General features: G+C 41.0%; 1 protein-coding gene across 1 annotated transcript in view; it reads left to right on the top strand.

The window, feature by feature from the left end:
• PGBD5 (piggyBac transposable element derived 5) overlaps nt 1–21,344 on the top strand; it is a 67,052-nt gene that overhangs the window by 10,308 nt on the left and 35,400 nt on the right. Inside the window, exon 2 of the mRNA XM_032102332.1 lies at nt 20,080–20,507. Coding sequence (XP_031958223.1) covers nt 20,080–20,507 — 428 coding nt within the window. The remainder of the gene's footprint in view (nt 1–20,079; nt 20,508–21,344) is intronic.

Genomic DNA, 21,344 nt, shown 5'->3' with positions numbered 1-21,344 from the left:
TGGAGGCCCACCATGGTCACTGTGTTCCATGACAGACTTACTGCCTTGTTTTCTGCAGTGAATTGGAGGCAAGCGATGGAGGTTGGAACCATCTCCACAGTACTGGCTCTGAGTTTCACTTTGTGCTTTGTGTTACACTACATCTGTTGCAACAAATCTTACAGACATTAAAATATGTAGCAGGGTGAAGCAGACAGATGCAGAAATATCTGATTGGATAAATATCATCTAATCCCCAAGGTATTCTCACTAAAATTGTCGTTAGTGAAAATGCCTGTTTGTCTCCATTTGAATTGGATAGGTCTGGCCCAGCATCTCCAAAAATGTGTAGCATAAAGATCTGTCAAAAGCTTAAATGTTCTGATGGGACATTTTTACTTTTATTTTTATTTAATTTCATTTAATTTTATTTTTTATTTTAATTTAATACGAACTTGAAAGCGCATTCCTGAATGGAGCTGGACTTCTTGAATTTGTTTATTAAACCTTTAGATAATGTGAAGTTGGGAGTGATTCCATGTACACTGAAGAGCAAGCTGAGAATTTCCAAGGTTCTTGATAGCCTGAAATAGTCTGGTGCAGGGAACACAATGGCATGGTGCAAGAGGGAAAAGCTTAGTGTGAAGGCAGCACTGACTAACAGCAGAAGTGGAAAATGGAAGAACTGTCTGGGTGGAAAAGGAACTGGTGGTTGAAGCTGAACAGCAGACAAGTGCGACTCAGTGTCATACTGTTGTGAAAAGGCAAACATCCAAACAGAGTGTACAAGACTTGAAATGAGACTGTTTTGCCACTTAGGAGAGAGAGTCTGGGTTGCCAGCCCAGGTGAGAAGCACGTAATTAAATATGAAGATAAAGGACAGAACCGGAAAATCTACTAACTTGGCTGCCTTTTAGTATTCCGGTTTTAAGCCAAAGGGCCATATGGGTAAGTAAAAGAGCTATTGTAGGAAAAGGAATTATCTGCCTTACCTGCTCTGAAAACTAAATATGAGGAATAATGGGTATAAATTGATGGATAATTTAATCAGACATGATAGAAACTCTCAGACAGTGCAGTGGTGCAGAAGACAAATGTGTCACTGAAAACCTAAGAACAAGTGTCATTAACCTGTTACATCTGTTGTAACAGACTGACACCCAGTATGTGTGCTGAATGGGGATAGAGGCCTTGGACTGAAGGACTTCCTGAGGTTCCTTCCAGCACTCTTTTCCTTTGTTTTAGATTGGTTAAGATAAAGTAGCAAGCTGCTTAGTGGCAAGTTAAATGTTGGAGTGTTATGCAAAGGACTTGCTACTTTCATCTCCCATGTCAACTTTTGGAGCAGGGAGAAGGCAGTGCAGCTTGTGGGAAAGAGCTGTGTGCTCTTAGAAGGCTGCCTGATCTGTTAGGGTGAAACTCCCTCCTTCCCTTTGTCCCGGAAAGTGGCCCAGGCACACTTGATGGTTACTTAGGGTGTTGTTTCCACACTCACTTCTATGGTAATGAGTTGTGTCCATGAATCTTGTATCTCTACTCAAATGACTTACTCTGAGACTCCTTTATGTTCAAAGCACTAATCTGCTTATGTTAGGGACATCTGATATGACACTACCCAAATACTTGTGAGATTAGTGGTGCTACACTCTGGAGGCAGTGCATCATCCAGTGGTGCTTGGGTTTGTACTTGCCTTTGTTCATGACACTTTTTGAGGTATAAAGAGCTTCCTTGCAACTGAATCCCAACACAATGCTCTGTAGGTGTTAAGGATGGATACATGGAGGAAGATGAGCGCAGGTCTGGAAGAGGCCCAGCTAAGTCATAGTGCAGACACTTGCAATAACTGATAATCATGTAACAAGTGTCCTGGCAAGAAAGAACAACAGAATGCCTACTCCATGATTTTTCAGTTTGTGGACTGGGAATCAGAAGGTTGTTTTTTCACTTTTTTTGTGAGCATTGCAATATTGTTTCATCTTCAAAGACTACTTTTTGGCACTTAGGTTTTCTTTTTTCCTGATATTTACCTCAAGTATATTTAAAGAGATTTGCTGTTTAGTTTTCTTGTGTTTTTTTCTCTTGCTCTTTTTTCCCTCTTTTTTCTTTTTCTGTCTTTTTTTTCCTCCTAGGCTAAAAATAAGAAAGTGTCATATTTCTTCACAATCTTTCCTTGCAAGAATACACCCCTACTTCTAGTAGTAGTTCTCTGCCTTTTCCAGTGTAGGATCAACTCTTTGTTGACAAATTGCACAGGTGTCCAAGTAAGGTCTTACAGTTCCTTGTTCAACGGTACTAATGCATCACTATCTCCACTAAAGATAACCTGCTTTATGCTACCCAAAAAATGACTGTTCTAGAAGTCAGTTGTGTATCACTTTTCTGCAGAATAAGAGATTGTGTCTGATAATTAGAGACAAAACTTTCAATATGGGTTTTTGAGATTTATTTTGGCCAATAAATTCAGATACTATCTAGTGGGATGATCAGCCCAGTATTTTCTGATAGTGTTTTGAGCATAAAATTGGTTCTAGTTCCATGTCCTGGTAAAAAACAAAATAATGTCTTTCCCAAAGTCACCTCCCTTCATCCAGACAATTTCTTTCTCAGTCAAGGATCTGGGTAAGGAGGACACATTAATACTCTTACTTATCTGTGCTGCTGCCAATTAACAAGTATCTAGCTTGAAACAGAACAGATAAATTCAACTTTCCTGTAAGTAACATCTTAGAAGCTTACCCACTGAAAATAATTTTAAGGTGACCTGTCTATGATACAAATGTCTGCATTTGTCTTGATGTCTTTAATTAGTCTTTCCTTCAAAATCTATTCAGTGTTTAATGAGTATTGGGATCAGAGCAACAAGCTAAAGTTGCCAAGGCTCTTACTTCTTTTTGGCAGTCTTTGTTTTCCCAGCTTAACATCTTACCTTGAACTTGGATTCACTTAGGTTCTTCTTATGGGGCTCCTATTTGAGTATTTGAAGATTAGAAACAAAAATATATACTAAATGGCAAGATTCAAAATTTTTTGTCTTTGTCACAGGTATTGCAGTTTCTGGTGTCCTGTCCTCAGACTCTTGAAACTTACTCTGCTATAAACCTCATTAATTGCCTTGAGAATGAAGCCAAAATCCTTGCCCTAACAGCTGAAACACGCCTAGGTTGTCATGAATCTCTGTGTCATGAAAATTGCTCTGGCTTCACTTCCTCCTTCTTCCCCTTCATCCCCCTTTTATTTTACTGAAGAGCATTTTCAATCTTTCTATACAAGACATGGCTGTTTTGGGTTAAGTGTGAGTACACACACTTCTGTGGGTGTGAGTACAGCCAGCAGTATCAGGACCGATAATCCCACTAGACTCAGGTAAATTCAAAATACATTGAAGGATGTTAAGTTCAAATAGTAGTGCAGGCACCTAACTGCTTTCTGGGACAGATGGTGGGTGTAAAGTATTCAGCTATGGATATTTTTGAATCGGTACCGTCAAAGTACCAATTGAATATAAAATGGTTCTAGAAGTATGAAATGGACTTGACACTGTTAATGCTGTTGTTGAGATTGTACCAGTTTGCAACTCTCTTTTCACTTTTTTTTTTTTTTTTTGGCTGCTGGCTATCTCTCCCTGAATCAATAAAAGAAGCTAAGTGAGCAAGTGAGCATCAGTTTTTTTCTAAAAGCAGCCATTTGTATCATATGATGAAGCAGAAATGCTTGATAGCATTTTATGGACATATATTGCAGTAGAGTGAGCGAGGTGTTAAAATAAAACCCGTGCCTTTTCTTCAGGTCTTTTGCTGAAAGGTTGACTCAGAAGGGAGGGGTCTGAGTATTGACCTGGAGCAGCTTGACATAGAGCAGCGCACTGCCAATTGTTCGAAGGTCAGCTTTCTTCCTAAGATACAAGGGCAGTGGAATTCTTTTTTTTTTTTTAAGCTGAAATGGGCAGCTAAAGGGAGACTCCTTCAGCACAATACTTTAATCAGAAAAGGAACAAGAAATAAGTATAACAAAAGCTGCTCAAAACTTTACTTTCAAGCTTTCAGTTTCTACTGAATCCTTTTAATCTGTACTATAACCTCTTTCTAACCTGCCCTTCTGTGCTACAGCATTTAGTTTCTCTAATTGTATTTTGCTTCCTAGAATCTTCTCCTGTCATAAAAATGACGTTACTCTTATATCTTAATATTCCAATACTTCACATTTTAACATCTTGTTCTTAGTCATTATGAAACTTCCTTTTTTTTTCATTCTCTGGGCTCTGCTGGATGCCATGGCTCCATTGTTCCTATTAAAATTGTAGGTAGTCAGGGGCGAGAGTTCATCAAATTTTGCTTCTTAGTAAGTCAGGCTTTGTGTGATTTTGCTGTGCCCCATGTGCCCAAGTCCATTCTTGTGGGAGGAGAAGGTAAAGGTCTTCCAGATACCGAATTCTCACCTAACTTACAGGAAGATAGCTGATAGGATGACAGCCTTTTGAATTGCCCTTGCTGAAAGATGGCTTGCTGTACAATCCTTATTGTACAGCACATTTGCAGTGAGAAGAGCCTGTAGGCTCCAACAGCATCTCCTGTGATGAAAAAGCAGGTTGGTGTTGAGAAGTGAGGTCATATGAAACAAGTCTCTGCCTGTTCTTGCCTCACACAGTGTATCATAAAGGTAACAGCTGGTACTTCGAACATACCAAAATTATGGCCAGGTGCTCCTGACCACATTGCTCACCCAGCCTGGTGTAGCTGATGTTCCAGATCTGCCTTTGTGGGAGATACAAAATGTGAACTGTCACACCCACCACAACATCAAACGTAGCATTAAAAAGCTGGGAGGAATGCTGTATGCAGCTCAACAAAATTTGAGTTCAGATCTAATAGTGATGTTTATTTATGGGTTTGGTTATCCCATGATTGTTCAATCTTTTTGGATGAAGGTTGCACTTCAGGAGTGTCAACTGCCCCCGCATGGAGTTTTGAATTAGCGTTTTATTTTGTCTGAGTTTTGAATGCATCTGTGCTCCTGCTGCCTAACAGAAGAGACCAGTGCAGTTCTACAGGCTAATGCACTGAGTAACAGGCCCAATTCTTTATAGCAAGGATTTAAGGAATAGTCTCCCTTCTCCCTCACCTGTATTGGCAGGAGTGGGAATTGCGTCTCCTGTCTGGTTCTTCCCTCACTTTGCGAAGTGTACCCTGTAGTCCCTCGTCTGCCAGACATTGTTTCTAGAGGCAGGAGGATGTGACCAAAATCAAGCAATAATTTCTATAAAGAAAGCAAAATATTATGGTTTTTATAAACAGTTTTGGTGTAGCTATTGCTTTTCTTTTCGTCTTTGAGACTAGCTGAACTCAATGTTCTGCGTGCTCGTGGAGCTTAAATGCTTCCTAAAGAAAGGAGACACAAAGATTTCTTTTAAGTTTTGCTTTCTCTGACTACTGCTGTAGAGAGTCATTGTTAGTTGCCTTGTTTGTAATTTAGAAGAGGGAGGAGAAAGGAAGCAAGCTTTTAAACTGAAGTAAAAAAAAAAAGATTTTTTTCTAAGCAGAGTTTTAAGCACCTCATTTGCTGTGTCTTCAAGGACTGTGTACTATACTTGCCAATACTTACTGTTTTGCAGTTATTTCTGTGTTTTATTATGGACTGTGTCACTTGATATTGTAATACTTATACCACTAAGTCATTTGTTTGGAGCATTCCTAGGCTAGAAGAAATATGTTTAATCTCACTTCAAAAACATGCACATCAGTGTAGTGTTGCAGTGATACCTAAGAATAATTTAGTCACTGTAACTTAAGGTTAAGTATCTGCCTCAAATGCTTTCTGCTGGGCTGGAGCTGAAAAGACCCTAGAAGAGGTTACTGTTGTCAAACTGTAGCCTCGAAAATTTCTTAAAAGAGATCCCTTTTGAAGTTTATTGAAAGTACAACCTGTTTGCTTCATATCCTGACAACAACAGAAAGTTTGGTATCAGCTCTGAGTGGTAGGAACAACATGAAATCCCCTGATCAAAAGGAAAAATCCATGCTTCCTGAAGAACATGGTTTCAAATTTGCTTGCTAAGGTTTGTGAAGAGTGACCAAAATCTGTAGCGGTCATAAGGCCTAGGAGGGAGGACAAAGGGGCTGCAGGATAGACTGCAGAGAATTTTCACAGTCAAAAGACATTCCCCTTTTTTCCTACCACTGCACATATTGCAACCTCAGTCTTGCTTTTAGGATTAGTAATTTGCGTGGCTGACTGCAAAATGAGTGTCTGCTCTGGAAACCTATTTCTGCTAGAGAAAAACACAAGGCTCTTACACGTCCTTTTGATTTGTGAGTGACACAAATTGAAATTCAAAGGGAAGTGTCAAGGGATGTAAATATAGGGCATTATTCTTTGAATCCAGAAATGCATGTAAGCATGTACGTAGGTGGTACTACTTTAATGATACATGACATATGACTTGAATGAGATGTATTTCTTTAGTGGCATGAAAAGTGTTATACCAATGCCGAAGGACCTCTCACTGATACCACCACTCCCCTGTTCTTACAAGAAGACAGTTTTCTAGGAGGACAAAGGGAAATGACTCCTTTTTATATTGGTATAAAACCTATGAGTAGATCTGCTGAAGCTTGTAGGATTTGAGCACACATTCAGCTCTCTGCTAAAGAGAACGTGAACTGTATCTGCTAGGCTGCTTTAGTCCTGAATGCAGTTACTGGAGAACTCGAGGGCAGTGTTCCCCAATCATTTTTGATCATTCACCCCTATCAGTCGAAGCTTTTTCAACAGAAAATCTCAATCCATGTATATTTATTTATAGATTATATATTTGCACTTCTGTACTAATATACTATGTACATTATAAAGCATACACAAAACCATAATTAAAACCAGGATGAGATAAAGACAAAACTAACACTATTTAATTTTTTTACTTTGTTAACAGTACAGAAAAATGTTTTCTTCCAGCACCCCAGTAGATTGTCTTGTGCAGCACCCCATGTTGGAAAGCGCTGTGCTAAGTTCATGTATGACCAAGCAGATGGTGCCTGGATCTCGGCAAGGAGGACTGTGGTCATTTGTGTCCAGCCAAACTGCTTCAGTCCAAGCCCAGAAAGAGAATTTTTGTAAAGTGGTTTGAATCTCCCTGCCAGGGATGCTACCAGACCCAGATGTAGCTGTGATGAAAAGCCATATGTTCACCTGCTTTCTCTGTATTCTCTCTCCTCCCCAAATAAATAACACTCTGATTTGCCTAGTAGGCTCGGGGTTTTGATCACACCAGAGTAATAATCTGAAGGCTTCCCCGCGCCCCTCCCAGCAAAACATCAATGGGGGTTATAGCATTTCAGACCTAGTAGAATTTGGACCTTAAGGGCGGCATGTAATAAATTCTTGATATGGAAGGTAGACTGCTACCTATTCAGGGCCATTCACAGTGAGCAGGAAAGGAGCTCCATCAACGATGATGGAAGAAGCTGATGGAGTTTCACAGTAGGTCTTTTACTTTTCTTAATTTTATTTTATGAGGCAGCCAACATAAAGAATGAATGGAAATAAATGTTGTTTAAATGAGAGCTCTGTGAACATAGCAACAAATGGCTGAGGAACTGGAAGGGCCATGTAAAGGAGCAAATCCATCTATAATGTAAAACCAGCTTTAGCAGTTAGGTCCAGAAAGCATAGGAAGTGGGAGGCTCCCTGTGGAGATGTATGTTCTTCTATATTTGCCTTACTTTTTCTGCTCACAGAGCTAAGAGAGCAGTGCAAGACAGCAGTGAAAACTGGAGGCTCTCAGATACCCCTTTCCGTGGGGGATTCCATACTCAAAGAGTGCTTAAAAACCAAATCAGAAAATGAAAGAAGTTTTGGAAACAGATAAGCATACTTGATACTGGAGCTGCAATGCTGTTACCCTGACTGGAGCAGCACCATGTGCTGATTTCTCCCAGAAAGCAAGTTGACACTAGGATTTCTGATGGATGAACTCTGGCTGAGGCATCATCTCAGTAAGGGCATGAAGGAAGATCTCAGCTTTCTATAAAACACGATGGTAAAGAGGCAGAGATGCTTGGATGTCAGTAACAATGAAAGGAAAAAGAATTTTGCCTTGTGAGAACAGTGACTTGCTTAAATAACTCTCAGTTGTTATGTAAGTGGAGACTGTAAGACATCTAGAGAATTGAATTTTCCTTGTAGAAAACGTTGTGATACTGGATAAACACCAGTGTACCTCACACAGATGTTGGGCACTTCCTTGCCAATGGGGAGTGTCCAAGGCAAGAAAGCAACTTGTAAGAGCAGCTCTATGTGAATTGTTACACATCTGCTGTGTAATTCAGTTGATTTTGATGGCCTGGCTGACTGGGCTGTACGGAAGATTCCATTTCTGCCTTTTGCACACTTACAGAAATGTGTATGTCTCCTTACTGGTGTTTTGATTTTAAGCCCATAGATTTGAATCCATCCTTTAAGATTTTGAATGCCTCTTCCATTATGTTGAAAATGATTGAGGAAGGTGTAGGTGTGGCATGCTCATACCTGTAGATTGTACGAAAAGAGCAGGGAATACAAGTTCCAACACTTTCATGTAACATTACACTGTCTTCAAAATGAAAGAGAAGAGCAGCAGACCTCCCTCCCCACTGGTTATGGCATTTGATCTGTATTTACCTGCTAATTAGGTATTCCTTGACAAAAGGAGAAAGTGTGACTGTAGATGCCAATACTGTGTTAATTCACATGAGTCAGTGCTTGGGAGCAAGGGAGAGAAGTGGAACAGGACCCAGAGGGGGTTGGAACATCTAATTTTGCTTTTTGAACAGCCACAGGCTGGCCAAGCATAGGTGCAGATCTTTATTCTGTGACTTACAGCTGAATACCATACAGATGGACACACTGCTAACCAGTGCTGGCCCAGCTGCTTGTGCTATCTGACAGCTATTCCTTGTCTCAGAACATGTGACCTTGGAAACAGCAGTTGTAGAAGTGAAAAATTCATACTAACGTATGCCTCATCTCATCACTTCAGTGAATTGCCAGTGGAATGGGAAACTGAGGTATGACACTGTCTCAAATACGCAGGAGGAAGGGTGGGGAAAGTAGCAGAAAAGTGGACCCTAGGGAAGGTTGAGGTCAGATAAGAGTGAGCAGTTGGGGATGGCTGAGAATTTGCAGAATGGAGCAAAGGAGAGCAGGCCATAGGTCCTAGTGACAGCCTGAGACATGATACACCAGAAAAACTGATGATATGGTTAGCTGGAGATAGTAGAGCGTATCAGTCACAGAGTCAAATATTCAGGGAGGCTGACTTTCAGTTCCTGAACTCAGGAAATAATTGCTATAGCTTGATGGGCAGACAGTTTGGAAGGGAAGTACCACTTCTCTCTGAGCAGCAGTCAAAAGCCACAAGCCCTTCTTTAAATGAAAACTTTTCTAGTTACTTGTCACCAAGTAAATACACTCCATCATATTAAATTGTAAGCCAGACTGATATGAAAACAGCAGCTTACATATTTTCACTTTAAGAAAATTAGTCTGAAAGTATATAAGAGCATGCAGGACAGGACATGGGGCTAGGGTTTACACAGCAAAAAAACCCATAATGGAAACTTCGATATTACTAGGTTAATAAAACTTTACCTTAAGCATGCAAATTGACTTTGCCTAGGGGCTCTGATCGGTCATTGGCTTTTGTTCCAGGCAGATTTTTTCAAATTGTGAAGGATTTTGCTCTGGTATAGTCATCTAAAGATCTGTTCTGAACCCTGCTGTGAAGACTGCATGCTTCTATAAGAAGAAGGCTATAGCTAGCAAATGTGAAGCTCCAGTCACTGAGGTCTCCAGCTATAAATGTCCTAATCTGTGGTTACAGAGTGGGAAGCTGTTACTTCTGTTATGATAATGCCCAGAAGCTTCTGTAGAAATCCGTAATGTGAAGTGCTTGACACTTTGCAAACAGAAGGACACGCTTTGCAGTAGTTATTCCCGTGTTCCTAATTTAAATTTACCCTGCAGGTGCATCCTGTATCATTATACCTGCAGATTCAAAAAACTGGTGTTTGAGTGTGGGATTTTTTATACCAGAGAGATTTATTTGCTTTGTCTTCCACTCCACTACTTAGTATGACCCCAGATTTCATCACCAACAACCTTTTTTTTTTTTTTTTTTAATGTGAGCACACCATGAACTTCTTTGACAATCTCTGCTGTTTGAAATCTCTGTTGCTGCTAGGTCCATCATGAGAAATACAAGCTACTTTCTCCTTTTATAATCTAAAGTATGTTCTTAGAGTGATTCATTCTTATGAGATCTTTCAGCTTTTACTGGTTCGTATGTTGGCAGTCCCCAAGAAGCCTGGACAAGTTGACCTCTAAGTGTAGCTGTGATCTGGTGTTCTGGGTGGCTACTAGGAAGCAATGCCTGTCTAGTGACCTCCAGTCTTTTCTCTGCCTGATCTCAAAATACAGCACACTAAGCCTGTGTTTGAAGAGGTGGACACTGGCTCCAGAGTGACAAAGCATCTCGCCTGAAAGGCTGTGGGGGAAAAGTACACAATGCTTTTCTCTGCAAACCTAGTTCCGTGGGTTGGTTCCTGCTCCGCACAGCACGGCGTGGGCTGTGGTGGGAGCTGGCTGCCCGGAGCCAAGCAGTTCCGCAGGCTGCGCGCAGGAGCTGAGCAGAGGTTGCGGGAGTGGTGCTGTGTTGCTGAGGGACTGCTGCTGAGGGTGAGTGGTGCTGTGCCACTGAGGATCCCACTCGGACTTTATGCACTGTTTAGCTCCGAGTTGTGCTTCTGGCTTGCTCTCTGCAGATGCAACTCCCTGAAAACTTTCCCCTGGGGTACAGTGGCTTGTAAATACATTTGTGTCACCCTGAAGTTAACACAGGCAGTACAAGTAATAAATCCCATATTTTTCACAAGTGACTGTCTTTTTTTTTCCACTCTTGATTGTTGAAGAAGTGTACTGACTTCTTAAAACTGGTAAGTTGTGGGTTTATAAGAGTTATTAGGAAGCCTAAGCACTTGCAATGCTGTGGAGTGTGTCATGTATCCTGCATGTGGTAAGAGGATTAGGGATGTTGATGTACATGGTGTATAGAAGTCATTTATTGAACTTTCCAGCTGCTTGCCTGTTTTGAGTTGAGATGTTCAGACAGCCTGCAGCACTGGTCACTTCTTAGGGCAGGCAGAACAAGGATGGAAAAAACCAGTCTAACAACAGGGGCAGGACTAAAAGAGCAAAAAGAAACAAAAAGCACACAAAGTGATACTGTGCATGTGTAAAGGAGTCCTGACCCTAGTAAGGATTGAAAATATATGACCTCCACTTTGCATCTTAGGTGTCCTAAGAAAACATTAAGACTTTCATCTGCCTCTAAGCCTAATGCACCAGCAGAGAACATGTGGCTTGTCCCAAGATTTTTAAGGGTATTGGGGAGGAACATGGAGAATATAAAGTGAGGGAATTACAAGTTTAAAAGCAGGTGTGTAAGTGCAGATGCAATATGGAGTGATGAGAGCTCCTTTGCCTCCTAGTCTGCGGTGATGACAGTAGAGAAAACTTTTCTTACTGGGCAGTTGATGAAACTCACCTACAAATGCAAGTGCACACTTTTCTACAGAGAGCAGTAAAATCCAAGGGAGGCTGGTACAACCTAAAACAGGTTTGAAAAAGCCTGAGTATTGTCCCCCTGCAGCTCCTGTCACCAGCCTCTTTGGCAGATTGCAGTTTTTGAGCTCTTCTAGCAGAGCTGCAGCATCACCCTGCTCATCACCCTCTTCCAAGTGGGTGCTGCAGTAGGTGCTTACTTCTGTTTGTGAGAAGTAGCACCGAATACTTTGGGGACTATGTGCTTACCCTAACAACTACTTTCTGTCTTCTCCAGGAAGAGCATGTTGCTGCTGGGAAGCAATTGCAGAGACCAGTACTGTAGCTACCTTAGCTCATGTGGGATGGAGATGAATCATTACGAAGTTCTGTACTGAAATTAATGTTAGCATGTGATAAGGTTATCTCTAATGCTTTAGTGAACTGTCTGGATTTCTGGTTGCTATATTCTTTTTTTTATTCTTTTTTTTCCTTTTTTTTTTTTTTAATAACTAATATTTGAACAAACCTGAAAGCCATTTCTTTGTGAGACTTGCTCAAAAACTGGAGGTTCATTTTTAAATGGCTTGTGTGTGTTGTGTGTAAATGGCAGGAGTTGATGTGAAGGCTTTCAGCATCTCATTAGTTGGGTCATTTGCTTATTGACTTCTATTTACAAAAGATAAAGTAAATATTCTGATGGTTTGCTTGGAAAACATAACAGGCTGTTTTTTCCTCCTTCAAACACAAAAGCCCTACCTTTCAAGGCAGGATTCTCACATCCAATATTGCTGATGCTTATACAGATGGATTTTTATTTCAAATTTCTGGAAAGGAGCAAGTTTCATGTGGGTAGTGGTATTTGTGAACAGTGTGCACTAGAGCAGACCAGGAGCCTGGGACAGAAAGATGGGGTGGTGGGATTGCACCTGCAAGAGTTGCCTGTGCAGAGGAGGGGTCCCTCCATGGAACCATCCCAAAGCAGTCTTTTGGGATAGAGTTATGTAGGTCACCCTGCTGGTAATGGAAGTTATGCTGACATAAAACTATCCATGCTGCTTTGTACAGTTATTTCATAAATGTGCACAGCTGTGCCTACAGACAGATGTGTAGCTACTATGTGATCTACTAAAAGCTGTATTACAGATAGTGTATGAAGTCAGCATATCGATGGTTGTCTCTAATCTGCTAGATATGCCCAGTGTCATCTGGGCTGCCAGGAGCAGTGCAGTAAAATGCTAATAGAAAACTACAGTGGCAAAAGAGTGCAATGGACTATTGCCATGGAAGCTGCTGCAGCAGGAATTCCCCTGAGGAGGAGTATATGCAGTCCCACAGCTAAATAATGTGCAAAGAATTATGTAAACTGACACAATATGGTACTGCTTCAGCATTGACTCTTCTGCTTTAAGGTCTTTGGCTTTTGGAAATTATTTTAACCATAAGACCTTGTACCAGTGTTTTGGGAGGTTCTGTTGGGTGTTGGGAAAATGGTGATTGGCAGGTTGCAAGATCTCACCACAGAAATTAAGTGTATAATTAAAGGTGTCAACATCAGCTGCAGTGGGCTTTTTATTCTTTGTACTTGTCACAGCTTGAAAACTTTGTAGCTTTAAAACATGGTGGCAAACACAAAGAAATACTCTCTTAATTAAACAATTTTTTGCCATGGCTTAAATCTACAGCAAGGCACACTTCCATGGAAGACTGCCACAACATGTCTGGCATGTTCTCATTTTCAGACCAGTGCTGTTGGTGGTACAACATACATTTAGTCAATGGGAAAGGTGTAAGACCTGCACGATTGGTCTCTTGAAAATGCCCCGAAATTTAATTGTTCTTCTACAGTGTCTTATCACACAAGGTAATTTACTGAGTGACAGTCAAAATTATTTACCCTTGGTATCCCAGTCTCGATGCCCCACTGAAGTTCTTCACCTTTTCCAGGCTGAACTGCCAGCACACAGTATGGAGGAGGAATGGACAGGGTGCCTTGGTTATCACCCCGGTCTTTGCAAGGTCAGTCACCATCACATCAGGGGAGGAGACTGTCTTGTGTTTGGTGAAACAGGTGCATTACTTGTCCCTGACCTATGCCAGCTTGCCCTGCTACACTTAATGCTCAAGGGTTTTGCTATAATACTTAAAAAAACTGAATGAGAGTCTGGATCCAGTACACAGCATGGAAACAAGCTAAATTGCAGGAATTTCCTTAGTTTGCTAAATACTTCATTAATTTTACTGGTTAATTTAAATTTTACTATTTTATTTACTAAATAAGTTCTTTATTTAATTTATCATTAACTCAGTGCTGCTTGCTGTGGAGGCCAGGGACTCTTAGGACCAGAGTCAGCATGGAGCAGCTCTGTGCTGGTTTTCAGTCCACTTTCATTTGTCCTTGGATTGCTTCTAGACACAGTTCTTAGTGCTCTCTATGGATAGAAGTCAGACTGCAGTCTGTGGATCGCTTTATTGCTGACGCTCTGAAGAAAACAATCCTTTTTAATGCCGGGGAGGGAAGAGAAAGTGGCCTTTCACTGAAGCTGTTTGGAACAATTTTTTGACTACGGTTATTATGTGCAGGCGTGGAGGCATTGTCAAAGGCTTATTTATAAGGTTGGAAGAGTGCAGTCAAATCTTTGCTAAATAGCTTGGAATAAACTTACTGAAACTAAATGTAGAGCAGAAGTACGGCCACTTAGCGCCTGTGCAAGGGTATAAAGTAAGTTTCTGTGAAGGTGACCTTGCAAAAACTTACCCAGAAGCCTGGACTGCTGAGAGCGAGCCCTTATAGTCTAAGAAGAGACCATCTTTGGAAGGACTGTGTCCAGTTTCTTCTTTCTAAACCAAGAGTGTCTGCTTGGGAGTTGTTGGCTTTTTTTAACTGCCTCCTCCTAGGCTGGCTCTCAGCTCCAAGCAATGCCACAGTATGGATCATGTTTTCATCATTTATGTTGAATTCTTCTGCAAGGCAGTCATTAAAGGAAACTAAGATTTGTTTACCAAAATAACAGATGCAGACATCTACTTGCCCAAAATACTGGTCAGAACCACAGCTGGTATAAATTAGGATGATGCCTTTGGCTTAGCAAAGGACACCTGTCACTGAAGCGTTGGTAGCTTTTTCTAATGAAGATGAATAAAAACATGCAGCATAATATCCTAAAGACCTGGATATTTGCTGCCCAATTCCTACAGGAGAGCGGTCTCTGAAATAAACTTCAGAAAAGAAGTGGTACGTGAACTTAGTTCAAGCTGTCTTGACAGGCTTGTCGTAAGGCCGTCAAACTTGCTATGGTTTGAGGATGGTCTGATGTACATTTCCAGGCCATTAAGAATAGAGCTGAAATGAAAACGGATATTCTGGCAAGCCAGATAAGCTCCAATGCTTCCAGAGGTTACATGAGGAAACTTAGTGTAAACAGAAATTCTGAAAAATCTCACTTGGGAAATATTAAAACATCATTTTTTGTTTCCTTGCCTTTTAAAAAATCTCTTTGTATTGCTCTCTACACATTGAAAAAGGTGAGAAATTGTTTTAACTGTCTTTCATATTTTATGAATTGACACCTTCCATGAAGACATCATGATTTTTTTGATGGATGTATATTTTCTGACAAAAGGCTTTTGTCAGCATTTTTTGATGTTCTCTAAATAAGACCCAAAAATCATGTTGTGCACTTTTGCAAAGGTAACTTGTCAGGAATATAAGAGTCTCTAACTGCTTAGACTTAGGAAAAGGGAATTAATTGGCTTTTCAAACCCTGGTTTTTGAAGGCTGTACCATATGTTGGAGGAGAAAGTACTTCCCAGCGGCCAAAAAAGGTAGTTTCTGGATTGATTTTTTGTAGGTAGGTATCTGTATATAATACAGTTCATGTGCTATTCTCATGGGTGGCTATAAATTGTTAGATTTCTCCTCAAGACAATAAAATTACTTCTAAATTCTTGAACTGATACTTCTACCACTCCTGTTTCTGATTTGGGAGTACTGTTTGCCAAACTGTTAATGAAGTTGCATTAATTCCAAAGTCAGCCATGATTGGCTCTGCACAAGGTTTGTTTACAAACCACACAATTTGGGTTATCATACATATGGTGACACCTGGGCCTGTCAGCGTAATGGGATATTTTATCATGGACCTCGATTGCACTTTGAATGAGAACAGAGTCTTTTGCACCACAGAGCAAAAGAACTTTCTTTGACTGCATTTTCTTCTTACATATCTGATTTATCCTGCCCAAAATGACTGACCTTCTTAAGATTTGGATGCTATATTGTAAGCACTGATAGGTTACAGTATGTTTTGAAACTTTCAATCTTTTGCCAATTTATTCTTAGTTTGTGTTTCAAACTTCATTCTGAGTCTGTGAACTCTGAGCTACTAAATTACAGGTTGGTGATCAGAACAGAAAAAATGGGAAAGGATGCATGAACCTGTTAAAAATGCTCTCAAATTACTTAATTCTGCAAACCAGTTAAGTAAGGAAAAAGCATTTAATTTACTTGGAGTTCTTTTTTTTTTCCTAATGTGTTGCTCAGTGAGGAGTACTAGAAAGGGAATGAAGCAGGGGGAAGAATGTGACCGGTGGGGATCCATCCAAGAGAGAAAACCAGAGATTGTAGGAGGACATGCAGAGGCTGCCTGAGGTTCCACCTGAACTTTTTCTTAAATCTTTCTGGGTGTTCTGCAGTGGATATATTTGCTGAGAAGTTGAGTGTGCAGCCTGCTCTCTTGCTAGCCATCAGAGCCAGCGAGACAGCTGCAGTTTGCCCTGAGCCGAGTTGAGCCAAAATGGGCTCTGCAATGCACACTCTCCTGAGGGCGAGGTGCCAGCCTCTTGCCTCTGCTTCACAATCGGATCCCCAGTACGGACACACAAATGGCTGTTCCTGCTTAGTTTTTTTTCATTTATTTTGAGTCTATTCTTACAAATGGAAATGTCTCTCTGTGGGAGACATTCCCTCTGAGTGCAAAATAGAAAATGGAACCAACTAGTCAAAACAGCAGTAATGACTTGCAAGGCGGTTGCTGTGGAGAGCACGTGCAAGTTTTTTCTGGCAGACAGGGTGAAAAGGAAGAAGAGCTTGTGTGTGTATGTTGTACCATAATGGAAGTTGTTTGTTATTTTCCACATCCTACAAGGTCACTCAGAGCAAGCCCAAAGTTCTGCTGCTGGCATCTGTGCTGCCCAGTCAGAACTTCACTCAGTAGAGCTCTGTCCCTGTCCTGACTGTGCATGGAATACTGGATCTGGCTGCATGTTTGGACACTCCAAGAGTGCTTTCGCGCTCTGTCTCTGCAATTTGTATTGGAAGCCCTGATTGGCTTTTAAAGCAAAAAAACCCTGTGAAAGTAAATATATTCTCCATGCAAACACTCTATAGCAGAGGAGAGAGAACAATCTGAATTTTACATACCAGTCCTAATTGTATAATCATTCTGAGAATGGACAACTGGGCAAAGCCATTCTCTCATCTGAGTGAGTGAAGCTTTGAAAGGTAAACAGTGTATGTATGAAGCACTGAACACTTTTCGTATCAGTATTTTCTGGGTAAGTGCCATTTAAGTCAATGTAAAAATCCTTAAAAAGTACATATTAGCTATTTAAGTTCCTTATGCAGACAGTTGGCTCTCTCTATGGGATATATTTGTGTACTTAGAAAGTAATATTTAAATATTTTAGGCTGGTCATTAACTATGCAAAACTCAATTCATGTTAAGAATTCAGTTCTTTTCCTACTGAAATTCGATGTTGCTCTTGTTATACTGTGTATCAGTAAATTATGAATCAGTTGTGCTCACTTTGTTAATAAAGGCTGTTTTTTAAGACAATGAGATTATGCAGGAGCTTTCATAATTTTATTTAATCAACAATTATGTTGGTGTTTGAGTCAGAAAGTGATTCAGCTTGCTTTTTTAGAGCTGTGTGGGTTCTGTATGACCAATGAGATACAAAGCTTGCATATTTATTTCAGGAAGGAGAGGATGTAGCAGGTTCTCTGTGGCTGGAGGAGGACTATTGGGTAAGAAAGAATTGCCAATTCCAGTATACCTGTCAGGTTTCCATAATCACTTACCAAGGTAAACTTATGCAAATACTGAAAATTTCATTACACCAAAATTATATTTTTGTGCTTCTGACTGCTCTCACCTCCATAACGATGGAGTCCAGTGTGTACCTGTTGTCCATATCCACAAGTCTCAAGACAAACCTATTTCACTTTGTATGACATAATGCTTTATGAATTCTTGTTTGCTGTAGACAAGATTTAAAATATTACCCCTACTCCCAGCTTCTGCTTCTGAAGACAAGAATTTAAAAACTGTCTCTGTGTGCTACCTGGAAGGTTGCCTGAGCACTGGAGTTGAGTTCAATAGCTACTCAAGATTTCATATATAACTAGGAATACACTCTGTCCATGTGTTGTTATCAGAAAACCATACCTGCTGTAGAGTAGAGCATCTTTTGTGAGCTGTAACAGTCAAGCCAGTGCTAGCAAAAATAAACTTCCTGATCAAAAGAAGTAAACTTTTTGTTAAATGGCTTTATTATTGCACTAGCAGTTAAGGTTAAGTAAATATATCTATTCTAGCCCCATAGTTTCCACTTGATAATGGAAACCTTTTATCATTTAAACTGAAATTTTCTCTTCTGTCCTTACCAAAACATGGTTTGTGTGGGGCTCTTTCCTCTGGCCTTACAATAGAGGAATGTGCTTTCAATTTTAAGTTTCTCAATCTCACAAATTAAAACTGGAAAGTAATCTTTAAATAGATGTTTTTTTCCCAGTGCACTTATAAAAAAATCCAGTTTTGTTTGGGTTTTTGGCATTCTTTGCAATCTGAAGGTTTACTGTTTCAAAGTCTTGATGCTATTTTTGCTGTCCTTTCAGTAGCTTGAGTTCACCCAAACTTTAAGGCTTAAGAGCAAGTCCAACCACAGTATTTGCATAATTCCTTGTAGTTCTGTTTCATGGAAAATTTCTGCAAGCTGTAGTTATTGCTGTAACTAGGAATGCGAACTGAGATACAGGGGCCTGGAGAATGCGACATGACCAACATGGTTGTGGATCTTTGCAGAGCCTGGTTGTGGAATGGTCAGTCTCATGCTCTGATCTAGCTGGGAGAGCTGAAGCTGAGATCCAAGCAGCCTTGTTGTGCGAGAAAGACTCGCTCTTGTTAGGCAGAACTCCAAATGAGAAGCTGTATGCTGTTTCCTTTTGATTAGGAAGAGTGTTTCAGACAGTCCCAAGGCTGAAGGCTGCTGGACTAAGGTGCAGTATTTCTTGGATCCAACTCTTGGTTTGAGATTATACTTGTGACAGTCTTTATCACAGGGGTGTAGAGCTGCTTTTAAGCGCTCCCCTGTGTGCTGGGTTTGGAGAGGCTGCTCCTCAGGGTTTTGGTTTTCACTGCTTCTGTAGAATAGAGAGTGTCCCCTGCCCTTACCTGGTGACTAAAACACTACCACAAGGTGCAAGCATGAAAACTACTAGTTTTAGAATGGAGCTTGGTTAGTTTGTGGGCGGGATTAGAGGAGAGGGGGCTCTAAAGACTGGTGTCTGCATCCCTGTTATTGCGGGTTTGACGTTCCTAATTTGGCTTAATGTCATCTGGTGTCTGACTGGCTAACCTTGTAACACTGAGCCCTTAGAGCCTCCTTTCTAGGGTTTTTTTGCCCTCCTCTTATGGAATAGTTGAAACTGGCAGAGAAGGTGCAAGATGAGTGAAATGCTAGAGTAATGACAGCATGGGACTGCAAGGCTTATTACATTATGGGAGGAAGAGGACCACTGCATGCATTGTAGTGCTAAAAATATTCCCTGTGACGTGAGACAGTGACACTAGCCACATGGTAACTGTGACTTGTTCTGGTAATGTGCTTCCTTGGGGATGTCAGAGTGCAGGATAAAACTCCAGTGTGGTGGCAGAGACACAAAACTCAAAAACACATAGACATGACCTGTATGTGATTCTGTGTGGAGCAGAGGCAGATTTGAAAGTCATAGAATTTATGACAATGAACTAGGCAGGAATTAGAGGTACAAGAGAAATGGTAGGATCAGGTTCTAGAGCCTAGGAATCATGTCATCTGGAATGAGGGCAGCACTGGCTTTGGAGGACTCACACTGTCCTTCTGGGCTGTTTGGAGGGAGGTACTGCTTTGACACACATAGGGACAAATAAAAGACAATCCAGAAAAAGGCCAAAACAGCTGCTGAGGATAAAAGTTGCAGATAATGTGTAAGTGGAGAAATAAAATACATGCTTGTCTCACAGGCCTGCATGCTGCAAACTAATGAGTGTGCAGAGCAGAGGAAGAAACTTTTCAGAGTGTATAGTATCATATAGGAGGAAGAATATGGGGGAGGGAGGGGAAGTTTCCTGATGAAGTCTGTCAGACAGTGGGTACGTGCCATCATTTGCATTAGAAAAATTAATCATGCTTTTAATTTCTGGTGTTGGACATGCCTTGTGGTGATCAGGAGTGTGCCTATCTTCCCTTCTCACTTTTATCCTAGGTCCAACACGAAAAATGCCCCTGACTGCCAGTGCCATGGACTTTTTTCAGCTCTTTGTCCCTGACAATGTACTAAAGAATATGGTGGTCCAAACCAACATGTATGCCAAGAAATACCAGGAGAGGTTTGGTAGTGATGATGCCTGGATTGACGTCACCTTGACAGAAATGAAGGCCTTTTTAGGCTATATGATATCAACCAGTATCCACCACTGTGAGTCTGTTCTCAGCATCTGGAGCAGTGGCTTCTACAGCAACAAGAGCATTGCACTTATCATGACACAATCACGGTTTGAGAAGATTCTGAAGTACTTCCACATTGTGGCCTTCCGCTCGAGCCAGACAACGCATAGCCTCTACAAAATTCAGCCTTTTCTGGACTCTCTGCAGAATGGCTTTGACTCTGCTTTCAGACCTTCACAAGCCCAGGTAAGAATTAATCTGTCGGCAGGGAACATCTGACCTGTGTGCTCTGGTTGTCTCACTGTGACAAAAAGTGCACAGCACAGCTGCCTGGGGAAAGAGCTGGGGCTTCACAGTGTGAAGCTCTGCTGTGGTGCCTCCATGAAACAAGAGAGAAAGCAGCACTGTCCTGTGTGAGTGCTCATCAGTGTCTGTCAGTGCAGGCACCAAGCCTGTTTCAGTGGAAATGGTGCTCTCCGAGCTGGAGCTGTTTGCTTTAGTGGCCTAAAAACACCTGGAGTCTTCTCAGTGAGGCTGGCACCAGTAGGTTTTGCTGTCCTGAGGATGGGAGGTTGCAGGTTGTGCAAGGGCAGAAAAGGCAGAGCTGGTGCTGCTGGGCTGGAGGGAAGACCAGTAGCTGCTCCCACTGCAGACTGAGTTGAATGGAGGAGTTGAGTTTGCTGAGTGACTGTCCCTGACCTTAGCGATGGGTGCTTGTTTTATGGTCCAGTAACACAGCTGCTTCCTCACAACTGGAAAGGGGTACAGGTGAAAATCTTTTAATATTCATCATACTCTATTTAAACTTTGTTCAAAATAAATGATCTGCTTTTGAAGCTGTTGCTACTGGTCGTGTTCAGAACTCTGGAAAGAAAAAAGAGTAAGCATGAAATATGTTACTACTTGACATAACTTTTCAATCAATTCTCTGTTTCCAGAATATAAATATTTCACTTAGGCATTTGGAAAGGGTGTTGTGCCCATAGTCCTCTTTTTCTTCCTGTTTCCCTTCTGAAGCATCACATTTTTGCCTTCTGCACAAAATTAATGAAGACATAGATGCATCACATCCATTGAAGTGTG

This window comes from Corvus moneduloides, chromosome 3, assembly GCF_009650955.1.
Source record: "Corvus moneduloides isolate bCorMon1 chromosome 3, bCorMon1.pri, whole genome shotgun sequence".
Taxonomy (NCBI): domain Eukaryota; kingdom Metazoa; phylum Chordata; class Aves; order Passeriformes; family Corvidae; genus Corvus; species Corvus moneduloides.
The sequence above is the reverse complement of the archived record's forward strand: the minus strand, read 5'-3'. Positions and strand labels throughout refer to the sequence as shown.